This window comes from Coregonus clupeaformis, chromosome 28 (assembly GCF_020615455.1).
Source record: "Coregonus clupeaformis isolate EN_2021a chromosome 28, ASM2061545v1, whole genome shotgun sequence".
Classification (NCBI taxonomy): Eukaryota; Metazoa; Chordata; class Actinopteri; order Salmoniformes; family Salmonidae; genus Coregonus; species Coregonus clupeaformis.
The window spans coordinates 16684623-16709906 of NC_059219.1; the positions used below are offsets into that span (position 1 = coordinate 16684623).

Sequence of the window (25284 nt, forward strand, 5' to 3'; positions counted from 1 at the left end):
ATGTATCAACAGTCTTAATGTATCCACAGTCTCAATGTATCAACAGTCTTAATGTATCAACAGTCTCAATGTATCCACAGTCTCAATGTATCAAGTCTCAATGTATCAACAGTCTTAATGTATCCACAGTCTCAATGTATCCACAGTCTCAATGTATTCACAGTCTCAATGTATCCATGATGTATACCCTCATAATAATTTTTATTTTTTTATTTCACCTTTATTTAACTAGGCAAGTCAGTTAAGAACAAATTCTTATTTACAATGACGGCCTACACCGGCCAAACCCGGACGACGCTGGGCCAATTGTGCGCCGCCCTATGGGACTCCCAATCACGGCCGGTTGTGATACAGCCTGGAATCAAACCAGGGGGTCTGTAGTGACGCCTCAAGCACTGAGATGCAGTGCCTTAGACCGCTGCGCCACTCGGGAGCCCATACTCAAATATATTTCCTCCCTATATCCTCACAAGGAAGCCTACAGAAATTGAAGAGACATAAATCTAATGAGATTCTAATGGCATTTTACTAGTGTACCCAATTTCATCAACAATTGACATTTAACTTCTTAGAACTCTGCACTATTTATTTCCTCTTATTTTCCCTGTGCACCGCATGTGAGAGAAACGAGGAGGGACACTGAAGTTGAAAGGAGAGATTTCCTCCTGCGTGTTCACCTCAGAAAACCCTATCTCTAAAGGCCAAACAACAAACAAGTCTTATTTATGTCCTAACTCACGGAGTCAGCGCCATCCAGAACTTCTCTAGGAAACAAAAGGGCCATTTGTTTAAATATTCTCTTCCATAAGGCTGAACATTATTCACCCCTCTAAATGTTAAGTGCCCTAATTATGGATAGAATCCGGGATAGATTGTGCATTGCTCTCCAGTTCCTCTTTGTTTCTCTCATTGCCTGTTGCCTGTTCTCTTGTAGCATTGAGTCTGTGAGAGTTGGAAACTGGGCATGAGTCTAAAGTATAATTCAAATCAAATCAAATTGTATTTGTCACATGCGCTGAATACATCAAGTGTAGACTTTACCGTGAAATGCTTACTTACGAGCCCTTTCCCAACAATACAGTTAAAAAGTACGAAAATGTGAAAATAGATAAAAGAAAAGGTGATCATACTCTGGATTGATTAAAGCAGCCAGACACAGGGCCACTCTACCACACAACGAACCAATCAGAATAGAAGTAGAATCCTTTCACTTCATTTATGAGACCTCAACCTCACACACACATGCCACACACACAGGTACACACACACACACCATAGACACATGTACAGCAGAATTTGGTTTGGCACACACACTGATATGAACAAGTATGATCAGTCATGCTGCTCCGTTTATGTGTCCCTTGTTCATCTTTCTCTCTCTTCCAACCAGTCGCTGCAGTATCTGTACATCTCCCCTCTCCTGTCCTCCTTTCTCCTGTTTTTCTCTTTCCCTGACTAGTGTTCCATATCATCCCCCTGTCTCTAGTTCATCTCTCTGCAGGGTGATGGTGGTGTTGTTGTTCTGTCTGTCCTGTATCTCTCTGTCTGTCTGTGCATTGAACCACACTCTCCCTCTCTCTGCCAAGTCTAGATCAGCGCTGGGTTGCAGGACTTGTTTATCAATAATAGAAGAGTGGGACATGCTGTCCTGTCCTCTACCATTGTTGTTATTGTAACCCACCTGTCTCTCAAGCAAACATGTATTACATGTTAAGGTTCAAAAGATGGTTTGATCGATGGGAGTCCTAAGGTGATTAATTAAGTCTGCTAACTCATGATGAAAGAGATGCTGGAAAGTTGGTCAACATATCAAAGGGATTACAAAGACACAGAGATGAAAAGACAGACAGAGTAATATGTAGATATGGATGACTGCACACAGGAGCACAGGCAATCATAAATACACACACGCGTACACACAAACACACACACACTCGTGATGTCTCACCTATGGCATCTCCCTGCTCGTGCACCATACTGGCCAGATCGCGCATGATTTGGCTGACATCCAGCATGTCCCTCTGTAAAGGAAACAGACAACGAAGGGTTAAATAAATACATTCTACGCTAGAGGTCATGGGCCATCCGCATTCCCCAGGCTTTCTTCTTCTATAGTCCCGATGGATTCCCCAAAATAGACAGGAATATGTACTGTAAGTCAAAGCACTAAACAATTTCAAGAAATATATTGAAACTACTCTCTGAAGTTAAAGGTCCAATGCAGCCGTTTTTAATTTCAATATCAAAACATTTCCTGGTAACAATTAAATACTTTGATTGTTTTCAATTAAAATGGTAAAAAATAAACAAAAATAACTTCTTAGCATGAAGCTATTTCTCATCAACATTTTTGATAGGACTGTCTGTGAGTGGTTTGAGTGAGAGACCTTATAGGAGGAGTCTAATGAGAGGGAAATGTTTCCTGAAAACTGGCTGTTTTTGGCAGTTTGAAACACTATTTTTTATTGGTCTATTAACTTATACCACCTGGTGAACTCCAGCCATGCAAAACAAGCTGAAATGTCATGCTGTCTTTTCAAACAGCTCTTACACTAAAAGGGTATTATTTTAATTTTCACAATTTCACAGTATTATTCCAACCTCATAGTGTGGAAATATCTATAAAATATCTATAAAATACAGCATACATTTTTGACTACACTGCCCCTTTAAAATCCATTCGCTAAGCCCCTTAAAAACGAAATGTACATTTGTGTTTTATATGAAACGATATAAACGTGTATGGACACAGTAATTGATAGAGTGTTGTTTACGTCTGTTTTCGTTTCAGTCAGTGTGCAGTCTGGCCACTACAGCGAGAGAGAGAGAGAATTACCACACTGGGTGACCTGCACTTTTTTCCCTCCTCCCCAGTTTCCTGGCTTTGAATCTGTTCTCTGTGTATCAGCTCAAAGCAATATGAAGGCTTATAAAACTTCTGTCTATCTCCCTCTCACAGGTCCCCCTTTCCTCCATTATAGCGCCATGCAATCACAGCTGCGTTTGTATAGGCTCACCCACTGGGCCATCCATCACAGGTGTCTGATATTGCTGTGGAAACTGGCAGCAGCCATCCTGGCTCTTGGCAAACACCATCTGGTTGGATCAAAAATGGCCTCTGGCAAAACCTCATGACGCTAAAGACTTTCTTGCTGCTTTCGTCTTTGGGTAACCCTCTCCATCACACAGGAATAGAATAACAACACATTTATTTTACCTGGCAAAGCAGTTGCTGGCAATCTGAATTCAGTTCATTACAATGACAGAACACTATAACAAAGTCATGAGTGAGAGTGTGAATAGAAGAGAGAGATATATATATATATATAGAGAGAGAGAGAGTGAGAGAGTGATGGGCTGTCTTCTGTTCAGATCCCTGCCTGCCTGGGGGTGGAGTAGGAGTGGGCAGGCTTAGGGCCAGATGTGTGCGCTTTTCCATATTTTACAGGGTTATATTAAGCTCATGGCCACTCTTCCGCCATTGGCCTCCCAGTCCCAGGTTCACTCTGTTTTCAACAGGAGGGCCTCAGTCTACCCACACACCCACACCCATCCCACCGACCATACATAATGTCCCCCAGAGAGGGTTGACCCATGTTGGGATGGGGACAGGCTATGTTCCATATGCTCTGCTGCACTTCCTGTACACTCTGAATTAATCATCCATAGACAACAGCACAATGACCTCAAAAGACAACTGGAGTCCTTTGAAAGACAAATGTTGGGAAAAGGTCTTAAGGTATTAGGAACTGGAATCCTACTCTCACCCAAGACTATTGGTAGTCTTGCTAGCAATTCAGCTCCTCTTTCATAATTCATGGTGGTGAAGAAATATCCCATGTCAGTGTGTCTATAGTATGCAGTGGTGTAAAGTACTTAATTAAAAATACTTGAAAGTACTACTTAAGTAGTTTTTTGGGGGGATATGTACTTTACTTTACTATTTATATTTTTGACTACTTTTACTTTTACTTCAATACATTCCTAAAGAAAATAATGTACTTTTTACTCCATGCTCCTGACACCCAAAAGTACTCGTTACATTTTGAATGCTTAGCAGGACAAGAAAATTGTCCAATTCACACTCAAGAGAACACCCCTGGTCATCCCTACTGCCTCTGATCTGGCGGACTCATTAAACACACATGCTTCGTTTGTAAATGATGTTGGAGTGTGCCTCTGGCTATCTGTAAATAAAAAAAACAAGAAAATAGTGCCGTCTGGTTTACTTAATATAAGCAATTTGAAATGATTTACACTTTTACTTTTGACACATAAGTATATTTAAAACCAAATACTTGTAGACTTTTTTTACTGGGTGACTTTCACTTTTACTTTAGTCATTGTTTCTATTAAGGTATCTTTACTTTAACTCAAGTATGACAATTGGGTACTTTTTCCACCACTGACAGTATGTAGAAGTCACGGGAGTCAGTTGTTTGACTCTTCATGTCAATACCACATCTGTCGTTATGGTGTTTCTGTGATGCAATAGACAGGCAACAAACAGAGCTCTTGTAAGAGGCAGAGGGGCCTGTATTTGTTTCATGAGAAATACATGTCAGACAGAGATGCAGACATCAGTTCCATCTGACACAGAGGCCACTGTAACAACACCAGACACACAATTAAACTGCACACTGAGATAAAGGAGACAAAAACAAGTGGCTGACTGACAGGTCCGCCGGTCGCCACTGCTGTTCCATTCCTCATGTTCCTGAGGTCTAACAAGAGTCTGGGTCAGGATGACACCGCCAGAAATTAGATCTGACGATTGGCTGATATGAGCATTGCCATGAGAGATTGCAGGTTGATTCCAAAGGCTTCAAACATGCTGATTGGCTGATAGAACTGAAGACAAGACCAGTCAATTGGCTGATAGTGCAGTGATAGTGCTTTAGTGCACACTAAATAAGGAGGAAGTGGAAGAATAGGACTGTATTCTCCTCCGTAGAAAGCTGATGTATCCTGTGGGATCCATCCCAGTCATGGCTCATATATAATATGTTACAAATGTTAAAACTTGAGGATCAAGATCACAATGGAAAGAAAATAGTTTGCCCATTATGTTTTTAATGTTTTCATTGGACACTTTGGAGTCTTTTTTGAGCTGGTTTGAGTTGGCAGTCCTTGTCGTGCTGAGATGAGGGACATATGAAGGCATTGAGAAGACAACATTACATGCATGAAGTCCCAAACAATGACTCCGTCTTCAAACAGGACCAGCAAAACTCTAGAAGGACATGAATATGGAATTGAAGTTCCTGTGGGAGTTAGAGTTGACCAGGTGTAGAGATCACCTCTGGTGTTTGCGGAGTGGAGGGAACTCAACTGTGAGGCAGTGAAGCAAATGATACCCTCCTCCTCCAGGTAAATTATCAGCAGCACCAGAAATAGGACCTCATTCGGTATGCAGCTCAGCCACGACGAACGAACGAACGCAGCCGCACGGCTCAAAGCTCTGATGGGTGGCTGGCATTGGCACCGCCCCCTGCAGAGGAGTCTGGGAGATTCAGGGCTCGCTCCGTCACCCTCCAACAGGTGAGCCACCCACCTGTCCTTTGTGTACCAGCCGAGGAACGAGAGCATACCTGTCAACCAGACTGGAACAGAGGGGAGGAGAGAGAGAGAGAGAGAGAGAGAGAGAGAGAGAGAGAGAGAGAGAGAGAGAGAGAGAGAGAGAGAGAGAGAGAGAGAGAGAGAGAGAGAGAGAGAGAGAGAGAGCCAGGGAGAGAATGACGGAAGAGAGAGAGAGAGATATAATCTGTCTGTTGAAATAGCTCTCTGAGGATTTTCTATCAAATCTATACTTTTTGTATGAACATAGATGGGGTGAGATGGAGTAGTGCTATGTATGTTGGCTCTCAGGTGCAGACAGACACTGGTTGAAGAGCTGGACCAAGTCAGACTGCCCTGCAATGTCTGTTCCTATCCTGGCACCTTGAGATTATGTTGTATTCACCCTGCACAGTCACATTACTCATCATCTGCTGTCAACACTTGTCATTTTCTCCTCTCTTCTTCCCGCTGCACGCTCACTCATCTTTCTCATTTTGAAAGGACGGCTACTTCTCTTCTCTTCATTGAAAGCTCAGCGCCAGTCCACTCTCTGCTATGACTTTCAATCAGGCAGCCAATGTGAATAAAACGCACAGAAGATGATCGATGGATCGTGGCCTTTCTCCCTGTCATTATCAATAGTTGAAAAAAAACCTTATGACAAAGCATTACAACACTGAAGATCATGTAAATCCATGCTACAACAATTCTACAACCATCTAGAAAGCTGGAGGATGAAAGTGTGAACCAAAATACCTCTCTCTCTCTTTCCTCCACCCTCCCCTTCTCTCCCTTCTTTTCGCTTTCTCTCTCTACCATTCTCTCCCTCTATTTCTCTCTATCCCCATCCTCCCTTATTTCCCACCATCCTCCCTCCCTCCCTCTCTCTCCCTCTCTCTTACTCTCCCTCTCTTTCTGATAAATGTGTTAAGCACTGATAGGAGATTCTCTCCACATCTCCCACCCCAGCCCAAAGTCATCGGGCAACAGGACACAGTGTCACTGCCACAGCAGAAAAACTGTTAAGCAGATTTACGTGCACGCTTACTGGTGAAAAGAAATGGGTAAAACGATGACTTTTTCCCACATGCACAGGCTTTCAAAGGGCTGGAGCGTGTGATGTCTCTTTTTTGCCCTTGCTGAATAAACGGATTATTATGTAAAATCAAATGTTGCCTTTGCTGTAACTGTCCAAAGACCTAACACCCCAGAATTTTTTCAATGCTGAATTGAATGTCATTGAGAAAACAGAAAGGTGTCATAATGTATTTTTTCGCAAACATCCTTTCTGAATGAAAAGTAATCCAAGATGTAATCATCTAGTATTTCAAAGTATCTGTAATCCGATTACATCGTTTTTGCTGGTAACGTGACTGATTACATTTACAGTTTTTTAAAATCAGATTACATATAATCAGTTACTCCATAACCCTGGGAATCCTGCAACATCCATGGAAGTCCCACATATTGTCTGTGCTATGCAGACCATTGATGTTGCAGTTTGTTCCTACACATACTACCAAATCATGTGCAAGATTTAATTAATTGGTTTTGGATGATGACAAAGGTTTTGGTTTGTTATTGAACCACTTGTTCGTCTTATTATGACCACACCTGAGAGCTGCATCTAGTGCACGCTACCCCTGAGAGCTGCATGTAGGGGTGCTACCTGTCTCCAAGGGCAGAGCATCAGATTCACTGTCCTGTGGATGCATTGGTAGGAGAGACACGCTTTGCCGTTTTTTCCCTCTTCCCAGGGCCAGGTGTTGTATTCAGATTCCCCCTGAAAGCTGTCCTCTGCTTTTCCCTGAGCTTTTTTATGAATTCATTTTGATGAAATGATCTCCGGTGTGTGTGAGGGGCAGCTGGGAGCTGACAGTACAGAGGCAGAATAAACCTCCGCCACCGATGCCTGATACTACCTCATAGTCTATCTTCAGTCTCTCTCTCTGAGCATTTATAATAATATCATGGTAGTCAAGGACAATAGGCCTGAATTGAATTACCCATCCCAGAGGAATGTTAAACATGACTAGAACGGTAATAAAGCCTCTCAGACCACAGTAATCTGACTGCACCTGTAAAGGATGTCACGCTACTTGCTTAGCGAGCACCACTACTTCCTGATTCGGCTCACACCGAGGCTCGAACCCAGGACCTCTGCCTTGCTAGCACATGTGACCGCCCTCCTGAAGAGTCTTACCAGTCAGCGCCACCCGAAAAGCTAGCTATATGCTGCCGCAAGTGGGGACACTTCAGGCTGAGGAGTAAGTTTGACACATCCCCATGTGCTACACACCCTCATGGGTACACTCAATATGGTTATTACATTTCTATGGTGTTAAACTCCTCCTGACTGATCCCAGTGTTGGTGTGTAATATGAACAGCAGTATCCTTAGCATAGGTAGGGGACCGTCAGTAGGAGAGAACCACTGTAACCTCCCATGTTCCCCTGTTTGAAAACTGCTGCACTCTTTATCTTCCATTCACAGCGAGAACGCCTTGCCTGAGTGCGAGTGAAAACACACACACGCACACATACACACAGAGGGATGGCAAACTACCCCGGGCAACGGATCAACTTATTTTTTCCTCAGAGGGGAAGTGCTGATAGCGTTTTCCTTGGATAACAGCAAACAGAAACTGATCTTAAGGTCCTCAGTGAGATAGACTGAGAGAGAGGAGAGAGAGTGAAAGAGGATAGAGAGAGAGAAGTAGATAGAATGAAAGAGGAGAGGGAGAGAGAGAGAGAAAGAAAGAGAGCGAGAGACAGAGAGATAGAGAAAGAGAGAGAGAGAGAGAGGGGGGGGCTTTGGAGAGATAGGGGGTGGGTGTTATAGACAGGGAAAAGCACATTGTCAGATATTATTAGGCTCACCAGGGCCCCTCAGCACCTGCCAGGGAAGTCACTCTGACATTTATCCGTGTGGGTATGACTAAAGCAGAGGCCAGACAACCCTGTCTGAGCTACCAATCAAATGACTCCCTCCACCTCAGTGCCTATCTGAACAACCTATCATCATGACTACCTCCATCTCAGACCGCTCCACACAAATTACGCTGTCAGTCGTGTCTGAGGCTGATTCAGTAGTTTGGTGGTGTTGTGCTACTCAATGAGGACAGATTGATGCTGCTACTTTTCCATTCTTGTTCGACAAAGGCTCATGTGATGTGGCAAGATTAGGTGATTCTGAACATCGATGTTAAACTTCTGAAAGGTCTGACTCTGACTATAGATACACACAACACCCCCCAAAATATTGTTATCAGTCTTCAAGTCTTTTCACACATTGCAGTTGATTGTAAACTCCCTTCAAAGCTGGAATGGGTTGTATCATGTCGTCATTTCAAAAGCATGCTGTGTGAGATTCTGGCCTGCTTTCTTGAATGTTGTCCATATGTTATCACAACACTTAATCAAGTTGATTAAAGCAATTAGAGTGTTTCTTTTTTTCTAAAAAGTTTTCTCCAAAGAGCACACCAAATACGCTGAGGGTCCCATATGATAAACCTAACATCAGGAGATGCCGAGGATGACAACAAATATCTGAAACCTCTTTGAAATCAGATCCATTTATGTCACCCACAGCGGAGTGATCCTGTCGTTTAGAGTTCACATCTATCTGGTTCTACATCTGTCTCAGACACCGGCAGAAGAGAGAAAAACAGCTGTTTGGGTGGAGACAGACCTGGGCTGCATCCCAAATGACACCCTATTCCCTATATAGTGTACTACTTTTGACCAGTGTCCTATGGGTTTGTTGTGTACTAAATATGGAATAGGGTGCCATTTGGGATGTAGCCCTGGGGTTCCATGGTGTGATGCTTTGTATTTCAAAATGAGCCTTGAAAGGAAGTCTGGTGAACATTATGATTCCATCCACGCTTAGGTAAGAGAACAAACAGGCCTATAAAGGCACCTAGGTAATTGGGTAACATTTAATATGCAGAAGAGACGGTGAAAACGGCTTCAGTACTGGGACATAATACTAATAGGCTGCCCAGATAGGAGGTGTAGTCTGGGATTGGCTGAGTGTCTATTTACTAAAGTAGAGTGTTGTTATTGACCTCTCTGAAGAAAATAGCATCGGGGCAATGCACTCTCTGGCCACTTTGTAAACGACAAGCTTTATCAGAACGTTTGCTTGTTTTTTAGTTTGTTAATTCATAGTGTTTCTCTCTCTCTCTCTCAATGCAATCTAAGGATACTCTGGGCACTTTGGCTGGAAAGTGTTGTAATTTTCAAAACAACTCAACTAAAGACACGGCTACCGGCTCAAAGCTGATGCTGGATAGATGCACTTACTGCCCTTTCTATTGAGAAATAGATTAAATCACCTCTCACTTTGAACACTGCATACTTCAGATAGCAAACCATTCATTTGAAAGCCATGCTGCCATTGGAAAGTTGAACATTTCAGCCCGTTTCTCCTCAGGAACACTGAGACGTTAAGGCAGTGTGTTGTAAACTCAGGTACAGCATGTGGATGTCTGAGCTCCATACCTCAATCTGCATCAGGGCCTCTTCTCTCTGGCGAAGGGCCTCCACATCTTCCTCACTGATCTCTGAGAGGAATGCTTGCTCCTGTCCATCCCCCTCTGAGATTTCTGCTGCATCGCCAAACAGGGGACCCCCCTCCTCACACAGCTCTGCAAACGGAGTCTGGGGACTCTGTGCTCACATCCACACATAAGCGCACACACACATGTGCACACACACACACACACACAGGAACAGACAGACAAACAAAGAGCAAAGAAGATAACTTTATAATTAGATTTGTTTTGAAAATACCAACTTGCATTGCTTCTGTCCTGCACCTCTTTCTGCCTAACTCCACTAAAGGTCTAGGTCAGACAGTGTGATTCACAGCACAGGGCTAACCCCTGGCTGACTCATGGTCATCTGTGCCACAGTACCTGAGTCAACCGGAGAGCAACTAGGGGGAAAACATCCTGTACCCCCGGAATACAATTTCACCTCAACACAACTAGAATGTTTCACACCGATGATGATAAAGACTTTAGATATATCACTCTAGCTATCTGCCACCCCCTCTTCACACTGTTTACCCAAGTTCAGATCAAAAAGGACTAGGACCCTTTTCTTCTCTGTGCAGACAGTTTACTTAGCTCGCTCTCCTTTCAGCATACTCAATGGAAACGTGGGAGTCTGTCACTGAAAGAGGCGCACATTGATCTGCTAATTTTGACCCCTAATTGCATATGTATGCCATTGATGAAACCCTGGAGGTGGCTTTTGTTTTTCTTGCCCACAGTGTGAATCATCCAATCATCCTGTCCTAGAGCACAGACAGCACATCTTCCTCTCTCATTCCTCTCTTACTGTGGGTAGCTTCTTCAGTACGGAGGTGGGAGGGGCTAGAGGGGCTAGAGGAGGGCCAGTGTCTTTGGTCTACCCACTCAATGTCGACCACACAGCCTATCTGCTCTACCTTCTGTGCTGTTCTTGCTTTTTGTTGTCAGTGAATATGCACCATCTGCTACAGTAGTGTTACTGACATCCGAGGTATAGGTCTCTTGGCTGGGCTATACTAAATAATAGACCAACTGCTTTGTCCCCAAAACTGCAGAAATGTAGTAATTTGAGAATAAATATTCCTTATTCATGTTTATTAAAAAATGAATAACTTTTTTCATGAATGTGAATGGCGTGCCAATTAAGTTTATTTCTTCACTGAAGGTAGTCACTGTTACATAACCTGTCCTTATATCTGGAGTCTGAGACGTTTTCCTCTTAAGCCAGCATAATGAAAAGACCTTGATAAAATTGATTCAGCAGAAAATAAGCCTTAATACATTAGCCTCTGGTGTCCTGGTGCTGTAGGGTTCAGGGGTGTGTAAGGAGAACCTTGATAGTAGTGTCCTCAGTAGGGCTACATAGCTGAGTTTGTCTATTCTCCAGCGGGTCATTTGAGTTAAGTATGATTTCAAACAAGAACACTTTCAGGGAAAGTTAGGGAAAATGTGAAATATGTTTCAATAACATCAACATAAGTTATAGCTATTTGCGTTGATTTTCAGGCAGCGCTCTACTTGACATGATCGTACTGATATTATTCCAGGACATTACAGTGAAAGGTGATATGAAAAACTATTACAGACTACAAAGGGAAGCACAGCCGCGAGCTGCCCAGTGACACAAGCCTACCAGACGAGCTAAACCACTTCTATGCTCGCTTCGAGGCAAGCAACACTGAAGCATGCATGAGAGCACCAGCTGTTCCGGATGACTATGTGATCACGCTCTCCGTATCCGATGTGAGTAAGACTTTTAAGCAGGTCAACATTCACAAGGCCGCAGGGCCAGACGGATTACCAGGACGTGTACTCCGAGCATGTGCTGACCAACTGGCAAGTGTCTTCACTGACATTTTCAACATGTCCCTGACTGAGTCTGTAATACCAACATGTTTCAAGCAGACCACCATAGTCCCCGTGCCCAAGGACTCTAAATAACCTGCCTAAATGACTACCGACCCGTAGCACTGACGTCTGTAGCCATGAAGTGCTTTGAAAGGCTGGTCATGGCTCACATCAACAGCATTATCCCAGAAACCCTAGACCCACTCCAATTTGCATACCGCCCCAACAGATCCACAGATGATGCAATCTCTATTGCACTCCACACTGCCCTTTCCCACCTGGACAAGAGGAACACCTATGTGAGAATGCTATTCATTGACTACAGCTCAGCATTCAACACCATAGTGCCCTCTAAGCTAAGGACCCTGAGACTAAACACCTCCCTCTGCAACTGGATCCTGGACTTCCTGACGGGCCGCCCCCAGGTGGTAAGGGTAGGTAACAACACATCTGCCACACTGATCCTCAACGTGTTGGAGTGCGTGCTCAGTCCCCTCCTGTACTCTCTGTTCACCCATGACTGCATGGCCAGGCACGACTCCAACACCATCATTAAGTTTGCCGACGACACAACAGTGGTAGGCCTGATCACCGACAACGATGAGACAGCCTATAGGGAGGAGGTCAGAGACCTGGCCGTGTGGTGCCAGGACAACAACCTCTCCCTCAACGTGACCAAGACAAAGGAGATGATTGTGGACTACAGGAAAAAAAAGAGGACTGAGCACGCCCCCATTCTCATCGACGGGGCTGTAGTGGAACAGGTTGAGAGCTTCAAGTTCCTTGGTGTCCACATCACCAACGAACTATCATGGTCCAAACACACCAAGACAGTCGTGAAGAGGGCACGACAAAGCCTATTCCCCCTCAGGAGACTGAAAAGATTTGGCATGGGTCCTCAGATCCTCAAAAAATTATACAGCTGCACCATCGAGAGCATCCTGACTGGTTGCATCACCGCCTGGTATGGCAACTGCTTGGCCTCCGACCACAAGGCACTACAGAGAGTAGTGCGTATGGCCCAGTACATCACTGGGGCCAAGCTTCCTGCCATCCAGGACCTCTATACCAGGTGGTGTCAGAGGAAGGCCCTCAAATTTGTCAAAGACTCCAGCCACCCTAGTCATAGACTGTTCTCTCTGCTACCGCACGGCAAGCGGTACCGGAGTGCCAAGTCTAGGTCCAAAAGACTTCTCAACAGCTTCTACCCCCAAGCCATAAGACTCCTGAACAGCTAATCATGGCTACCCGGACTATTTGCACTGCCCCCCCACCCCATCCTTTTTACGCTGCTGCTACTCTGTTAATTATTTATGCATAGTCACTTTAACTCTACCCACATGTACATATTACTTCAACTACCTCAACTAGCCGGTGCCCCCGCACATTGACTTTGCACCCCCCTGTATATATAGCCTCCCTACTGTTATTTAATTTTACTTCTGCTCTTTTTTTTCTCAACACTTTTTTTGTTGTTGTTTTATTTTAACTTTTTTTGTTAAAAATAAATGCACTGTTGGTTAAGGGCTGTAAGTAAGCATTTCACTGTAATGTCTGCACCTGTTGTATTCGGTGCATGTGACCAATAAAATTTGATTTGATTTGATTTGATTTGAAGATCAGGCAATGACAGCCTAGCTATCAGGTATGAACAGCTAAATGAGACATCACACAAAAATGTATTCTGAATTTACAGTAATATACTGTACCTTTTTTTATAGTAACTTACAGGTAACTGGATGCCAGTAAGTTACCTTAAAAACAACATTGTTTTATATATTTTTTTACAGTGTACATCAATATAGTGTCCCCTACAACACAGTAACACTACACAGTGCATCATAAAGAATGTCTGGGTTTCTCATTAGCTTTACTGAGTGCTTTTGATAAGGATCAGTGCAGTTTTCAGTGTTGTTATTGCCAATGTAATGTATGAATAAATTCAATCATGATTGAATTGCATTGTGAAGACGTAAAAAGAATCCACTCAGTCCCTCTTAGAACTCATTGAAATGTGACACCTTCAAAAAGATTCACTGTTCATTCATTTCTGACTTACAACAAATGACTTTGGGGTATTGTTGTTTTGTTGTCTCTCTCCTCTCCTGTCCCCAAAGGTGTTCTAAGAAGGATATATATCTCATTTGATCATTTGTACTAGATGTCTCCACGGGAGACAAAATACTCCTTAGATTCGGGGAAAGAACCACGGGTTACACAGAAGAGAGAGAGAGAGAGAGGTCTACAGACACGACGCTTTCTGGTGTATCAACATGATACCTGTTATCTAACCTCAAGCCAGTTTTTACATGGTATAACCCATGACTATATGTATAAATCCTAATATAGACATACAAATTGTCATGATTTACCACTGTATGTGAGTGAGTCCGTCTATTTCTGTGGTGTCTGATTGAATTTAGATTGAATTCTAATTTTTCCATCTCAGTAGTCTGAAAGTGTTGGTTACCCATGAAAGCGTAAAAAAAGGTAGATGGATAGAATCGTCACACGGTATCAGAGTCTATCTAGTCCTTTTTTTAGCCTACAGTTAATCTTATCTAGTTCTTCCAGGCTAGACTGTCTGTGGCTCATATTCAATACCAACCTATCTGTTGTCTCCTCTTCTGATCTCGCCCTCTCTCTATCTTTCTCTCTCTTCCTATCTTTCACCCGCCTCTCTTCCTCAGTGAAAAAAGCAGGATCATCCCATCACAGATCTCTTATCATACCACCTCCTCCCCTGAAGAGATGGGAAGATCTGATTCTGTGTTGATGCAGCCGGAACAACTATGTCCTGCAGAAAGTACATACAACCCAAAATGTGTCTGTCCCTTTTGAACTTTTCAACTGACAGAAAAATACAGATGAGTCTGCAACTTGTTGAAAACTGTAGCAGTATTGAAGGGACTTGGGTGTATGGCTAATAAGCGGGAGGGAAAACAGAGAAGAGTGAAGAGAAGAGAGGGGGGGAGAACTGAGAGAAGAGTGAAGAGAAGAGAGGAGACACCAGACAAAGCTTCAAAGAACCTCTCATGAGAAGGCAATCAAACAAGGAGGGCCAAGCTTATTATCTTTGTCTCTAATGAGTGTTTTCACCTTCACAATGGAACAAAGGCCAGTACAGACTGATACACTGTGCATCAAATTCACCTGCTTCATTTCTGTCTGTGCCGGGGGTAGCAAGGCCCTCGAACGGTCTGCAATTTTCTGAAGAGACACAAGAAGAGAGAGAGCACGAGAGCGTGAGAGAAGCATTTAGTTAATATTGTAAAACATACTGTATATTGCAGCCGTGTTGCAAATCAGCTCTTTATTTTCCATGTCACCATTCTCTATAGAACAACACCCCACTAAACAGATGAGAAGGCATGAGGCAATGCAAGGTCACCGTTCTCTATAGAACAAAACCCCACTGAACAGATGAGAAGACATGAGGCAATGCAAGGGCACCTTTTGCAGATCTCCATAGCGTTGAACCGACTCTGAGAGTTCTGTCTTAAGTCTAGTCAGGCGAAGACGATCTTGCTGTGAAAAAAAGAAAGAAAATTCATGACAATTATCTTAATTCATGTCTCTGCTTCTTTGTATTTATCCAAATTAGATACAAAGTTTAGAGAAATAAATGAAAAAATGTAGATTTTTAACCCGTGTAGAGCCAGTGATGATGTCAGAGAGTTGTTTGATGAGTTGACTGGTGCTGGTGATGACTTTGTTGGTTTGCTGCTGTGTAGAATGTCTGGAAATGAAGAGAAAGAGAGACAGAGAGAAATACAAAAATAAATAGAGAGAAAGAAAGAAAGAAAGAAAGAAAGAAAGAAAGAAAGAAAGAAAGAAAGAAAGAAAGAAAGAAAGTGAAAGAGAAAGCGAGTGAGAGAAAGAGAAAATAAAAGCGAGAGAGAGTGAAAGAGAGAGAGAGAGAAGATGAAAAGAGAAAGAGATATGCACATAGTCTTTAGCCTCTAAGATGTGGTATGTGTGAGGTTATTCTCGGGGTTGTGACATGGCAGCTTTTATCCCCTGGCGCTGGATTCTAGAACGGACAGTGTGCATTCTGGGCTGGCCAGGGCGCTCTCAGAGTTCTATGGGAGAGATTAAGTTCAACCAATTAAGTGAATCAATATTTACGACAGTCTGACAGAGCAGAGGTAGGGTTAGGCCCTATACAGTGGCACAGTGAGGGATGCAGGGCGCTAGGGGTGTTCTTTCTCTGCCAGGGGAAGAACAAAGAGGAGCCACCCAGGCTTTCACCATCAAAAAACACAGCAGTTTACAAACTACAGTGCAGCCCAGTGGTGGGAGGATGGAGGTGCACTCATCATGGCTAATCAGCCAAGGACAGTATGGATTTTTATGTTGAACAAATGTACCCCAATTATTGTTTAGAAACATACAGTATTTCTTATCAAATAATGGCAAAGGTGTGAATGCCGATTAAATCGATAAGTCTCATTTTAGACAATTCAACTGACAGTCTGCCCTCATGCCAAACAGTAGATTGTGAAGACAACACAAAAAGATACATGCCTTTAGTATGTTTACTGATTGCAGACACTATTGTGATTATGCAAATCATATTCAAATCTCTGATAGACAATATAGTCACATTTGCATGCACAAAAACATATTTTCTTGCACTAATATCAGTGCTGACTGCCTGTAGCTTTTCAAATTTTCTTTCTACTTCTCCTCCCACACACTCATTTACTGAAGCATATCTGGGTTGTTCCATAAAAGTAGTGCCTTTTGCGTTCATTTGATATTATAAGTAGAAATTGTGCACCAATATTGAATTTTAAACACCTGTTATATAACATGAAGTGCCCTTTAATGTAGACATACATTTACATTTTACATTTTAGTCATTTAGTAGACGCTCTTATCCAGAGCGACTTACAGTTTCTTTTAAGTTTTTTTTTATACCCCCCGTGGGAAGTCCACATGAAGAATTCAATAAATCTGTTCTAGGAAGATTTCAAGCCACTTAATCAAGACAATCTATCCAAGTTTGTAAAGCCCTAGTTATTTTGTTGACAAAGTCATTTTTTAAGATTATTACTAATTTCATGTGATTAGTGTCCCTCATTCTAAGGTCAACCCTGTTACGTGAACTGAACTTTCTCTTTAATATGGTGAAACTATTCCTTTTTAAAAGAAACATTAAACATCTAATAGTCAAATCATATAGTAAAAGCAGGTGAGCTGGTTCTACTCTTTTTGGCAATTTTCTGGTGTTTTATGGAGTGGGTCTAGCGTAACACATCATCCCTGTTACCCATAGATAGGCAGGCTAGAAATGTTTTGTGAAGCTTGCATTCAATTGCCACTTCCTGTTGCACACAACTATCTTCCATTCCCCCTGTCACAAGGGGATTTATGGTTGATTTAAGATTAAATCATCAACCCTGTTATGGTCAACCCTGTTACTTTATTTGGCACTGAATCGGCACTTACTATAGTAATTTATTTATTTTAACCTCTTGAGATGGGAAAACATGTATTTTATTAAGTTGGAAATGTGGTCTTTATGACAGAATGTTAAAATTAGGTGAAATCAAACGTTTTTGGGACCAAGTTACACTTCTCAAAAGGCACTGAATTGGTGGAACGACCACACTGTCTCCAACAGCAATTATCATCGCTAAACCAACCCTACTCTCAGTGGAGTAGTAATGTCTCTGGAAGAGCAAAATGTGGTTTTGTTAGTGGTTTTTATGTTCAGGTGAGGGCTGAGGCTAGTGATAACTGGTTGGATGATATTCTTCAAGACTGTGTTGATAATCTTAAGCATAGCCAAATAAGCAGTCTGTCTCAACAGAACCCTGCTAGCCCAGAGGCAGCCATGACACATGGGGGAAATCAGGACAGCACCTCCTCTCTCTCACACACTATCCATCAGACAACTGGTCGCAGGTCTCTCTCTCTCTCTCTCTCTCTCTCTCTCTCTCTCTCTCTCTCTCTCTCTCTCTCTCTCTCTCTCTCTCTCTCTCTCTCTCTCTCTCTCTCTCTCTCTCTCTCTCTCTCTCTCTCTCTCTCTCTCTCTCCTCTCTCTCTCTCTCTCTCTCTCTCTCTCTCTCTCTCTCTCTCTCTCTCTCTCTCTCTCTCTCTCTCTCTCTCTCTCTCTCTCTCTCTCTCTCTCTCTCTCTCTCTCACTCTCTCTCTCTCTCTCTCTCTCACTCTCTCACTCTCTCTCTACACCCCACTCTCCACTCTCCACTCTCCATCTCACTGGGGCTGATCAGCCACAAAGGAATACAAAGCAGAGCACAAAGGAGAAAGTCATTGGAGGTGACTGATTGCAATTCACATTATGAGTAATTCCCTATATTTTTACATACTGTTCTGCTAGAGATCGTTGTGGGGGCGAAAGTGACTAACAGATCTCGATAGCTTTGTAATGTGATACGTCAGAAGAGTGTGAGAGGGTCCTCTAGAGTGGGCGATGTGAACCGAGAGAGTTTGGCACAACATACTGCTCGGTACAGTGGCATAAACCTACACTGATGATCCATAGAAACTAACTCTCTAGAACAGGTGCAAACTAACTCATAGATGATCCATGGAAATTCATTAAAAACAGGTCATAATGGATTCTTATTTTTAGTACATGAAGCATTGGAAGATGCATTTCACTGAAGTGTTGTATGCATACATTTGACCTTTTATTTGTTGCATGGTTTTAAGGTTATCCTAATCCATGTCATACAATGAATACACTGTAGGCCTGAGGACAACAGAATTAGGATATTCACCTCCTCTGTATTAGGTTAACTAATATCATGCCTGCAGATCCAAAGGCACAGTCCTTCTCCACATAGATCAGTCATGTTGTTCCTGTTGTGACGTGATGGTGCATGAACTAGCCGTGATTTTAGCGTAATCCTCTAGATGTCTGAGAAGTCTTTCACTGAACCGTTAAATGATGACACATCAGCCAGAGGTTTAGCCCTCTCATTAATCCCTTTGATTCCTGTGTGTGTGTGTGTGTGTGTGTTCATGTGTGTGTGTGTTCATGTGTGTGTGTGTGTGTGTGTGTTCATGTGTGTGTGTGTGTGTGTGTGTGTTCATGTGTGTGTGTGTGCGTGTGTCCTTTACCTACCAAAGATACATCAGAAGGTCAGAGTCAAGCTTATTAGTGACAGTATGCAGGTGAATTTTAAATGCAAGCGCTTAGAGCAAACTTTTGATCCAGCATGGGTGGACCAACTCCAACTTTCAGGTGCATCAGGGTGAAATGATTGACTACATATTTTTCCTGGATATTATAAGTACTTCATCCAGCCCACTCTGTCAGCTATGAACTCTAATTAACCCAGGATACAGTATCTGCTCTGCCCACCCATTTAGCAGCAGCTTTTACATGTGTTCTAGTACTACCGGTCTTGCATGAATGAGGGAAGTAAAGCAGTAATCAACTCCTGCACAACATTATGAATGGCTGTTTTCAGTAGTTGTTTGAATGTAATCACTGGCAGATACAGTATGACCTTGCTGAGGTAATGTAGAGTGACAGAGACACAGCACAATAAGTAATATACCAAAAACACAGAGGTCATACTTTCTCTGGTTTTAGGAGCCATACTTGCTCAACTTATTTTTCCCCTCAGAAGCTAGCGTGACTGTACTTTTATTTTTTTCAATGTAATTGTCTGCATCACTTCCAATCCCCCATGTTTTATATATATATATATATATATATATATATATATATATATATATATATATATATAACACATATAACATATACATACATACATATATACACACATATACATACCCACATACATACGTACATACATACATACATACACATACATATCCTTTAAAAAATATATATATATATTTCCCTTTATTACTTTCCAACCCCGCCACCCTTTCCCTACCTGGAGTAAACTAGTGAACAACAACGCCTAGGCCTCTACTTCCAGCTTATACTTACTATCTACATTTTATGGACACAGTCAATTTTACAATAATTACATTTTGTTTGTTCTTTCTCCTGAACTTCTTCTACTCTCAACCTCTCCGATCATTTTCATGATGTCCATCCGGTTTGCTTCTATATGCCATATCTTTCTAACTGTGCTCCTTCACAACAGCTCCCAACCTACAACCTATACACTTATTATGGACACAGCGTGCCTACATTATTAGTTATCTTGTTATTATTTGTTGTTAGTTGTTATTAGTCCCATCCTTCAATTCCATTCAACACCTCCCATCTATCTTTTAACACCATCCATATAGGATTTCTATTTGCCATATATATTTCAACTGTACTGTGATGTCTCACAAAAGTTCTGAACCTTTCTATTCTCATTGTTTCTACAGATTGCGAATTGAAAATAAAAAATTTTGCTAATAGTATTATTATGTTATTGATCGATTGACTATGACTTTTCAGATCACCCAGTAGTGCTATCTGCAGGGTTAGCTCCAGGTAAATATTGCAATCCTTTAGCCATTCCTGGACCTGTGTCCAAAAACAAGCTACAAATGGACAGTACCAAAACAAATGATCTAATGATTTTGTCTCTTCGCAGCAAAATCTGCAGAGCTGGGAAGATTGTATCCCCCATATAAATAACATTCTATTGTAGCAAGAATGTTATATAATAATTTAAATTGAAAGATTCTAAGTTTTGAACGGTGTCGTTTTGCGTATCAGTTCATAAACACTATTCCATGGGATCGGTACGTCAAAAATCTCTTCCCAACTATTTTGCAATCTATATGGGACGGCTGTCAATCCTTTCATCCTTAAATGAAACTGGTATACTTTTTTATTTATCACAGTTTTCTTTAACCAATTATGTTCTTTAATGCAAGGCCGACAGACAAGTTCCTTACTTTTTCCCCCTTCCACTTTCCTCTTCCATTTTTGCGGTAAGGCTGCAATTATTTGGTTGTAATTTTGGGTAGAGCAGACATTTCCATATGTTTTTGTTAGCTGCATGTGCAACATAACTCCACCAGTCCTACCGATGATATCATTTACAAAGATTATACCTTTTTTAAACATTTGGTCAAAAAAAAAGTTTTTGTCATTTTGTATATTTGAGTTTAACAACAATATTTGTTGCATTATTTGTTCTGTCGTTTCTTGAGGATTAAATTCAAATTACAACCAAATTGCGTGACTGTACTTTAGCTTGGCCTTCAACCTCGAGATCTCTCTCTCTCTCTCTCTCCCTCTTTCTCTGGAAAAAAACAGGAAGTCTATTTTCCCACTATTTTCCACTAGGTTGGCTTGGTTCTTCCCACAGTGGCCAGAGAATTACAGTGACATGGCCCTGGTTCTAAGTTCACTAATACACTGAGGACTGTCTGTCTGTCTATTTTTTCCCCTCATTTCCACTCTCCAGATTTAGATCAATATTTGAGGACTAGGGTGGGGAGGTATGGAGAAGATCTCTCTAGCCGTGTTCATCCCTGGGTCTCTCCAGGGAGCACCAGGACAGAATGTACTGTACATCAGACCTAGGTTCAAATAACATTCAGAATCCTACCTTTAGTGTTTGATTTTGCCCAGCGTTTCCCAAACTCGGTCCTGGGGACCCCAAGGGGTACACATTTTGTTTTTCGCCCTAACACTCCACAGCTGATTCAAATAATTAAAGCCTGATTATGAGGTAATTATTTGAATCAGCTGTGTAGTGCTAGTGCAAAAACCAAAATGTGCACCCCTTGGGGTCTCCAGGACCAAGTTTGGGAAACGCTGCTTTTGACTGTCTGGAGACCCACATGGGCAGAGTTTGCAATTGTGTGATTATTTAATTGTTTCCATTGCACCATGTACAACTCAGTAAAGCCCTGATAAAGTATCTGAAATGAATTCAAATAGTACTTGAACCCAGGTATGCTGTACTGTGCAGTATGTTGTGTCCAAGCTAGGCTAGAGGGGACCAGGGGAGCACCAGGGGAGGTGGGCTCGGAGGCTAAGATCAGACTGCACAAGACACTAAATCAATGTTCCTAATCCAGATCTCCACAACACGGTCTAGGGAGAGTTTGTGAATTTAGACAGTAGTTGTTCAAGGCCTCTCACACATGTATGCGCGCACCACAGCAGTTTATCTAGCTTCTTCCTCATCCCTCCTTCAGTTCTTATCTATCTCTCTCTCTATTTCACCTGATGTGATTTCATTAAATTAATTGTTCCATAGTGCTGTCTTTAAAAAACTAAATAGAGTATGATCATATTGACTCAAATAAAGCCATGTAGCATGGTAGAAAAGTAATTACTTTAGTGAAAAAAATAAATTATGTTTCGAAATATTTTATATTAGCACAGGGCTAATTTAGCTAATGGTCTTCACAGTAAATCTTTCTTTCATCAACAAATGTAGGCATATTTGACATGTTTGTTTTAACAATAATATATTTCACAGCACATTAGTTTTGTGAATTTTTTTAACATAGGGGTTCATTGCTAAAAGGTTCCAAGTTAACTCCATGACAAATGTGGATCTGTCTCTGCAAGAGGAAAGCCCTGAGTACAAACAGTAATTGACGTGATGTTTCCTACAGTATCCTCCATCTATAGCTCCAGTGTCTGTACTGTAATGTACTGTACTGTGTGAAGGCTTTGCTGGGGGGAGCCACCTGGCAGAAGGTAGGCCTTATGGCTGGTTGAGGAGAGGCTCGCCGAGGCCCTCTGTGGCAGTTGGCCTTCTGTCTGTCTGAGAGCAGAGTCTGTTGCCTCCTCTGTTCTCTTCTCTTCTCCTCCCTCTCTCCTCTCATCTCCTTCATCTCGCCTCTCCTCCCTCCTTTTCTCCCTCTCTCCTCCCCCTCTCCTCTCCTCTTTCTCCTCTCCTCTAAACAGTGTCCTTGTCCTCTGGTGGGTTACGGACGAGTCGCCACAGAATGCCTAATGCACTAACAAAGACAATGACACTCAGAGGGTGGGAGCGATTAATCCACTTAGACTTTTGCCGTGTGCATTTCCACGATTACAAGGACGGGTCCAATTCTATTAACCGTGAGATTGTGGTTGTAGCAGGGAGTAGGAGAGGAAGACCGTGGGTGAAGATGGTCGGTTAACATTCTTAACCAGAGGCACGAAGGAAGTTCCTCTTTATTTAGCTTCCTCTCTCTTTCAGGGCGTTTGTGTATACTGTAAAATATGCCCACCATTACAATAGTAGAGGAAGACAATCTCCTCTCGTAAACATTTGGAAAAATCCCCCCCATCAACCAACCATCCTCGCTACAGTTACGGTAGTTGCTGGAAGTGGCAGTGAGTAGCTGTGAGTAGGTGGCATCCCCTCAGCATGAAATGTATCCACATCTTCCTGCAGCATTCAACCATTCAACTGTACCATTCAACCATTCAACTGTACCATTCAACCATTCAACTGTACCATTCAACCATTCAACTGTACCATTCAACCATTCAACTGTACCATTCAACTGTACCATTCAACCATTCAACTGTACCATTCAACCATTCAACTGTACCATTCAACCATTCAACTGTACCATTCAACTGTACCATTCAACCATCTTTTCAAGACACTAGAATACATACATTACTGTAGCTGTTGACAGCTGACACAGAGGGGTCACAGCACATGGTAAACCATTTTCTTTCTTGTAATTCAGAGCAGTGAGCCCACAGTGTTGTGTATAATGGTTCACATCCTGCATCAATATCGATGAACAGAAAGCAAAATAAACACACACGCTCAAATGCACGTGTGCACACACACCACACACACAAACACCACACATGCACACACACAAAGAGTCAGACAGTGTAGGTTTCCAAGGTGATCATAAAAAAAAAGTAGATGACATGCCAGGCAGCACAGTGGGGTGTAATGCATTTGAAACAGGCACAATCATCTCAGATTGGCCACTTTGTCATCAGGCAGGAATGTTGTAATTGCTGTCAGCTCAACTAAAACAAGCAGAATCAATATCAACTGTGAAAGTGGATGTTGAAACAAAGAGAAAATATGCTCTGTTCTGGAGCTACTGGGTTTAATGTGACCCTCGACATGATTAAAGGACAGACAGACAAGCAGCATGAACACTCAGAGGCTATGTATCAGGCTACACTTTAACTGTAGCTATTGCATGGTGGTAGCAATATGTGATGTCAATAGCACAGCAATAAATGGTTTGTGTTCTGATGGTTGGCTAATTGAGGGAGGAATCCGTTGATTGACTCGCTTGAGTTGCACACTAATGTATTGATATGAATATGTAAATACTATAATTTCTGTGTGTGTGTGTATGTGCATGTTGTGATTACTCACAGGCTCTGTCGCAGTTCAGCAGTGTCTCTGGACGTTCCCAATGATTGAAGATTCTTCTCTAACGTTACAACTGAGATGTGGAGGAACATGTAGCATTGTGAACATCAACAAGTGCTTTTAGAGTAATATATCTAAAGTATAGCAGAAAAGACACATGCACGCACACACACACACACACACACACACACCCATGCACACATATTTACAAGACTCACCATTTGCGTTGATCTGGAAAATGTTAGAGGAGGTCTCCTGAAACACGTCTTGCAGCTCTGATGAGCTGACCTGTGTTGCTTGGGGAAGAAGACATGATTTCAGTTCAATGGAGCATGATAAAAACACACCAATAACAAGCCAGATATTTTAGGTGAAAACACAAAAATATAGCCACATAGCTGTTCTATCATGAAATGTGTTACAGTGAATTTGGGGTTTAGCCCTGTCCGGGACTGTAATCCGGGTCCAGCGACTATCAACCAAACACCTTAGGCAACTGCTAAATAGCTATTTTTCTAGTGACCTGAAGGTAAAGGACATGTCTTTGCCACCTCAGTAGTCACGACAGGTAAAAATATATATCAAAACAATTATAATAGCAGTGAGCAGGAAGTAGATTGCTGTGAGTCGTGAGTCCAGCTGAAGGGTTGTGTGGGCTATTCTCCCTGATCAAAAGGACAGAATGTTACAGAGCGACTATGCCAGAAAGGCCTGGTTGTCAACTGGGGAAGAGCAACAGCAGTAGAACATAGAGGCACACGGAATACACATACCAGGGTCTGACTCCCTCCCCTGTCTAATTCTGACACCTAAAGTGACTGCAATTGGAACGTTTTTTTTACATTTTTCTCCAACTACAACCAGTAGTGTTTCGGCAGGTGTGAAAATGACAATGGTTGGTGTGGGATTACTGGTTGGAATGAAAAGGTATGGGAACAGAAAGGAAGTATGTTGAACGTGCATATTGTATGAGCATTGTTCCCTTAAGATGTGCTCTATTAACCACGAATAACAAAATAAAGGTTTGCAGTTCACTGAGACATACGATAGACACGTCTGCATATTAAGAGTCATTAA

At 42.2% G+C, this 25284-nt stretch overlaps 1 protein-coding gene across 1 annotated transcript in view; it reads right to left on the reverse strand.

Moving 5' to 3' along the window:
* LOC121543026 (t-SNARE domain-containing protein 1-like) overlaps window positions 1–25284 on the reverse strand; it is a 137793-nt gene that overhangs the window by 58497 nt on the left and 54012 nt on the right. The window contains exons 3-9 of the mRNA XM_041852702.1: window positions 24426–24503; window positions 24211–24280; window positions 15596–15686; window positions 15401–15475; window positions 15101–15157; window positions 10065–10232; window positions 1949–2021 (exon numbers count right to left, since the gene is read on the reverse strand). Of these exons, the coding sequence (XP_041708636.1) occupies window positions 1949–2021; window positions 10065–10232; window positions 15101–15157; window positions 15401–15475; window positions 15596–15686; window positions 24211–24280; window positions 24426–24503 (612 nt within the window). The remainder of the gene's footprint in view (window positions 1–1948; window positions 2022–10064; window positions 10233–15100; window positions 15158–15400; window positions 15476–15595; window positions 15687–24210; window positions 24281–24425; window positions 24504–25284) is intronic.